This window comes from Monopterus albus, unplaced genomic scaffold (assembly GCF_001952655.1).
Source record: "Monopterus albus unplaced genomic scaffold, M_albus_1.0 scaffold245.1, whole genome shotgun sequence".
Taxonomy (NCBI): domain Eukaryota; kingdom Metazoa; phylum Chordata; class Actinopteri; order Synbranchiformes; family Synbranchidae; genus Monopterus; species Monopterus albus.
Genome location: NW_018128125.1, coordinates 3,253 through 9,319, shown reverse-complemented (window position 1 = coordinate 9,319; position 6,067 = coordinate 3,253). Strand labels below are relative to the sequence as shown.

General features: G+C 44.1%; 1 protein-coding gene across 1 annotated transcript in view; it reads right to left on the bottom strand.

Annotated features, from left to right (window-relative positions):
* slc6a20 (solute carrier family 6 member 20) overlaps positions 1 to 5,318 on the bottom strand; it is an 82,805-nt gene extending 77,487 nt beyond the window's left edge. Inside the window, exon 1 of the mRNA XM_020620672.1 lies at positions 5,195 to 5,318. Within this exon, the coding sequence (XP_020476328.1) occupies positions 5,195 to 5,318 (124 nt within the window). The remainder of the gene's footprint in view (positions 1 to 5,194) is intronic.
* Between the last annotated feature and the right edge of the window lie 749 nt (positions 5,319 to 6,067).

The following is a 6,067-nucleotide window of genomic DNA, read 5'->3' as shown; positions in this document are numbered from 1 at the left end:
GGGTGCAAGATGCTAGCAGGCAGGGCATACATGGAACGCCATAACCAAGTGGCTGGCATAGTGTACAGAAACATCTGTGCTGAGTACAGGCTGGAAGTCCCAAAGTCAAAATGGGATACACCTCCAAAAGTGGTTGAGAATGACCAAGCTAAGATCCTGTGGGACTTTCAGATACAGACTGACAAACTGGTAATGGCCAACCAACCGGACATAGTAGTGGCAGACAAACATAAGAAGAAGGCCGTAGTGATAGATTTAGCAATCCCAAGCGATAGCAACATCAGGAAGAAGGGACACGAGAAGCTCGAGAAATACCAAGGGCTGAAAGAAGAGCTAGAAAAAATGTGGAAGGTGAAGACACAAGTGGCCCTTGTGGTAATAGGAACATTGGGGGCTGTGACCCCCAAACTGGGAGAGATCCAACAGATCGCAGGAACAACATCTGAGGTCTCTGTGTAGAAGATTGCAGTGCTAGGAACAGCTAGCACAGGACCCTCAAGCTCCCAGGCCTTTGGTAGAGGACCAGAGTTTGAAGGAAGGCATACAAGACCGCCCCAAAGTGGGGGCGAGTGGGGAATTTTTTTAATATATAAAAGAAAATATGACAAAAGCATTAACAAAGAGGAAAATATGGAATGCATGCAAAAGAATAGAAAACACAAGATAGACAGAGATAGACAAGTCAATGGCACAACGGATGGACAAAAGACTCTTTAGACTTAAAGTTCTCAGCAGGCTGGTGGAGACTGATTTCAGCTGGGAGACATGGAATGTCAGGTGGATCCAGAGAGAGCTGGGCAGCCGCAGGCACACCACCATGGGATGTAGGACCCTTTCAATCTTGAAGGGACCCAGGAAGCAAGGGGCCAGCTTCCATGAGTCCACCTTCAATGGGATGTGCTCTGATGACAACCACACCTGGCTTAGGCTGTAGGAGGGGTGCCGGCCGGTGACGGCGGTCTGCTAGGGTTATGATACGGCCAAGGTAAACAATCCCCCCAGTCATCCCCATACATGATTGGTCAATGCAATGCCCTTGCCAGATGATGTCACCATCTGGTATGGGGCATTGAGGGTGAAAATAGTATATGTGTTCACATACAGCTTCAGTTACAAGTTATAAGCTCACAAATAGTTTAATCATAGCTATAAGGTCTGAAGAGACTCATGAAATCATACAGTTGAGTTTGTGGCAAAAGCTGTGTAATCTGTACATGTATTATTCATTTTTTTATTTTTCCATCTCAAAACAGGATTGTAAAGAAGTGTGGGTTTTTTTGTCTTTTAAAACCAAAACAGGAAAACAGAGAATCTAGGATTTTTTTTTGGGGGGGGGTTGTTTGTTTGTTTCGTTGTCTGCAAACTAAAGGACAATGTTGTCCTTGTGGGAGGTGACACAGTCATGCATGAACAGGGGGTAGAGGATAGGACTGAGGATACATCCCTGTGGGGTGCCGGTGTTCGTGGCTGAGGTCCTATTGCCAGTCTTGAACTGTGTTGAAGGTGGAGCTGTAGTCAATGAAGAGTATCCTGATGTAGGAGTCTCTATTTTCCAGGTGAGAAAGGGAATAATGAAGGGCAGCCACGATAGCATCTGAGGTGGCCCTGTTGGGCCGGTAGGCATACTGCAGGGGATCCAGGGTGTCTGGTATATACTGCTCTGAATGTGGGCCAGCACCACTCTCTCAAAACATTTTATAATGATTGGGGTGAGTGCCACTGGCCTGTAGTCGTTCAGGCAGGTGACCAGGCTCTTTTTGGGAAGGGGGACGATGGTTGTGGTCTTAAGGCAGGAGAGAATGATGCTCTGGCTGAGGGAGAGGTTGAAGATGGAGGTGAAAACATCAGCCAGTTCATTGGCACATGCTCTTAGAGTCCACCCAGGGATGTTGTCTGATCCTGCTGCCTTGCGAGGGTAGATCTTCCTCAGGACTGTGCGTACCTGGCCTGATGAGACAATTAATGGAGGGGAGGGGGGTTGGGTGGTCTCGGTGTGTGCGTGCCTCCTCTCTGTGCTGTGGTTGGAGGTCTCAAAGCGGGTGTAGAAGGTGTTGAGGTCATCTGGCAGGCTGTCTGTGGAGCTGATGATTGCTTGTGGTGGTCCTGTAGTCTGTGATGTGCTGCAGGCCTTGCCACATTCGTTCAGAGTCAGCAGTAGAATAGAAGCCATTCAACTTCTCTCTGTACTGCCTCTTGGCTGCTGTGATGGCTTTACTCAGTTTGTACTTTGCAGCTTTGTACTCCATCTCATTGCCTGAACTGAATGCAAGAGAGCGAGCACCCAGCATATGGCGTACCTGACTATTTATCCAGGGCTTCTGGTTGGGGAGCCTCCTGACTTGTACAGTGGGCACGATGTTGTCAACACAAGTGCCGATGTACCCAGTCACATACTCAGCATAGTCCTGTATGCCAACAGAAATTCCTCCAAGCAGCTTTAAACACATCCCAGTCTGTCCGAGTAAAAGTCCTGCAGGGTGCCTTCAGTCTCTGGGGTGTTTAATTTGTTTGGTGACAGGGTTTGTTTGTTTCAGTCTTTGTCTGTAAGTTGGATACAGAAATAAAAAAATGTGGTCCGAGCATCAAAAGTGGGGGCGGGGCGCAGCCCTGTATGCACCACATATGTTACTGTAAACATGATCCAGTGTGTTCTTGTCCCAGGTCGGAATGTCCACACGTTGGTAATATTTGGGGAATACAGTCCATAGATTGCACTGGTTAAAGTTGCCTGCGGCGATAAATACAGCATTGGGGTGAACTGTCTCTAGCACATTGATGACATCATGGAGTTTGCCAAGAGCCGCCATGGAATTAGCTGTTGGAGCTATGCATATTTCAGCCACAAACACACAGCTAAATTCTCTTGATACATAATAGGGACGGCATTTCAGCAATAAAAACTCCATATCTGGCAAACACTGCTTATAGACAGTCTGTACATCTCCACACCATGAGTTGTTGATAAGCACACACATATCTCCACCTTTGGCCTTCTGGTCTCCTTGGTGTACAGGGTGTCTGTAGCTCAATGGCGGATTCTGGGACACTGTCTGACAGCCAGGTCTCAGTGAAAACGAGAGCGCAGCACTCTCTTATTTCCTGCTGTGTTGTAATCCTGGCTCTTAGCTTGTCCAGTTTGTTTTCTAGAGACCACACGTTAGCTAGCAAGAGGCTGAATAATGGTAGTCAGCTAGCATGAGCTTTTAGCCTAGCACGAAGCCCTCTCCTCTTGCCGCACTTTTGTCTCCGTCTCCGGGTCGCTGTCCTGGTGTCAGGACTCAACTGCTCACTTGAGTTCGGTACTTTGGGGCCTTCCTGGGGGTGATGGTGGTTTCCACAAAAGTGGACAATTAGTCGTAGCTCCGGTGGAATAAAACCACTGAATTCCAGAGGGCTGTGATTAGTGATGTCCAGCAATGCCTGTCTGTTGTATGTTAGCAGTGCATGACAATTGTGCACTGCACAAAAAGCGAAAAACACACAAAAATGAAAAAAAGCCGGCATTCAACAGTGGAACAAGCAAACACGTCGGCCTCAATGGGCGCCATGTTTTACTGAAGCACAACCTTAGTAGAAGGATTTCTGACACTGAATTAGAAATGGCAGTGATTTCTTCAATCAACAGAGTAGCTTATGTGTTTTAAAATGGTATAATTTTAACTCATATAACCTATCAAAGAATAATAACCTATGAGTAGTCATCCTGTGGCTGGAAATGTAAGACAGGCCATAGCAAAAATGCAGTATGATGAAATTATGCACTGGTGCATCCTTATTTCCCTGCATTCCTTGGATTTACCATAATGTCACACAAACAAAAAAGATTTTCTATTTTTGCTTTGTGGTTTTTGCAAAAAAATAAACAATACACAGATTTAAATCTTACTGAAAAAAACTTATTTAATAGCAGCATGTTCATGCTAATTCAGATACAACAGAAAGTGTTGGCACAACTTCACCCACTGTCATGGTGCACAGACAACAAAAAAACAAACAAACTGGAAAAAAAAAGTCTAGCAACACTTGCAGTGTTTTAGGCAACGTTATTGAGAAGACCAACATGTTTGAGCATGAAGCCTTGACAGACCCTGATGAAGACTTTATGCCAAAACTGTCATGATCCCTGGTCCTTGGTTTCTGGTATTCCACTTCTACTTTAACACCACTTCCTGTCCCCAGCTCACCCTGGCTTTCAGGAGCTTTACGTCATCACTCACATTGGTTTCACCTGCTCCCTGATTATTCACACCTGTTTATGACAGCATATAGCAGCTTCCCACCTAGTGGGAAGCTGCCAGATTGTTCTATGCCTTGTCTAGATTCTCCAGCCATTTATCTGCTAAGGCCTACTACTCTGAGATCAAGACCCTGCCCTAACCTGTTTGGACTGCTATGTACCTTGACCGTGGACTGGACCAAGTGACTTGCTCTTTGCCTGATCCTCCGAGACTGTGAACTGTTCTATTCTGATGCTGCCTGTCCCTCGCCTGAGTTTCCTGGAGAAAGTAATAAACTCTGTCCACCTTGCCTCTGCCTACTGGCTCTTTAATTGGGTTCACCACAGCCACAGCTCCCAGTTTGTTTGTTTGATTTTTTTTTCTTCATAAAAACAATATTTACCTCCACCAAGGAGGTTGTGTTTTTGGTTCAGTGTCTGTGTGTGTTGGTTAGCAGGATTATGGACATACTTGGTACAGACAACTCTAGAAGTGCTTATATACATTGGCTGAAAAAAGGTCAAGGTCAGAAAAAATCCCATCTTTAACAAGGGGCAACATTTTAAAAAATTATATCTGTCAAAAGTTATCAAAATCATTTTTTGTTTGAAATTGAACACCCATATGTAGGGTGGTAATGTCTATCACCAGACCAATTTTCATCTGGATCTGATCCAGATTCCAGATCTGACAGCCATATAAATTTACCATTAAACAACTCATTTAATGCATATTTTCTGCCATAACTGAATGTAATGAAGATAGAACCCTGAAATGTTCAGGTAAGATGCACAGTATAACTGCCTATAATATCCTAAGAGATTATCCGGAGCCAATCTGGATCAAGGATTCTAGGACACATTTTGTGTTGTTCTGGATCTAATTTTTCACAAAGGACCCATTTGTGTGAGCGAATGTTGCACCATTTTATGTGCTCTCTGAGTGCTCTTGTTTGTTTGTTTTGGTGTATGACTTACCTCCACCGTGCATTTGACAGAGGTATGGAAACCTCCACACGTTTCCAAGTCCAACTGCATATGATATACATGCCAGCAAAAATTGCATGGGGTTGTCCCAGTTGGGTCTTGCACCTTTTTCCATGACTGTGTTGAGCAGCCAAACCTCAGAAGAACAATAACGAATCATATGCACCCTGCACGGTGTGTAGGAGGCTGCATTGTAAAAGTTCACTGTGATTGTTCTAAAGTCACACTCAGGAGGAGGGATCATTTTTAATTATTACATGACTACACCCCCATGAGACTTTGGTTTAAGACCGCTGTCAGAGCTTCAAAGGCTATATAGCTGGTGAATGATAAAACAATTGTAGGTCCAGTAGTTAAAATGGAAAGATGTAAAATTTTCTTTGATTTTAAGTATTTATTGCAAGGAGCTTATAGTAGTAGAGACATAGGGTAGGCTATTTAGCTTGGATGTGGAGAGTATGTCACAGTCATCATATTGTGTATTTATGTCTGTGGAATTATTCCTATTTGCTAATCCAAACCACATTGTGAGAGGGAAGCTACTATCAGTCAGCCGTAAAGTAGGCAGGCCGTGGAAGATAACCCAAGTGAATGTTTAACTCTACACCTCCTTTAGCCTAACAATAATTTGTGTTCTGTGGAAAGACCAAGCCCTGTCTATACCATATCTCATAAATTACTAACCTACTTTTCCACAGCTTTGAATTTTAGATTTTAGATCATAGGGCACTCTTTTTCAAGCCATATCCATAGGCAACATTTAATGGTCTGCTTTTATTGTGCTTTGAAATAATTACATAGTTTTGTAAATGACATACTGTGGAGCCTGGAATCTTCTGATGGAGTATTTATAGATGTTTACAA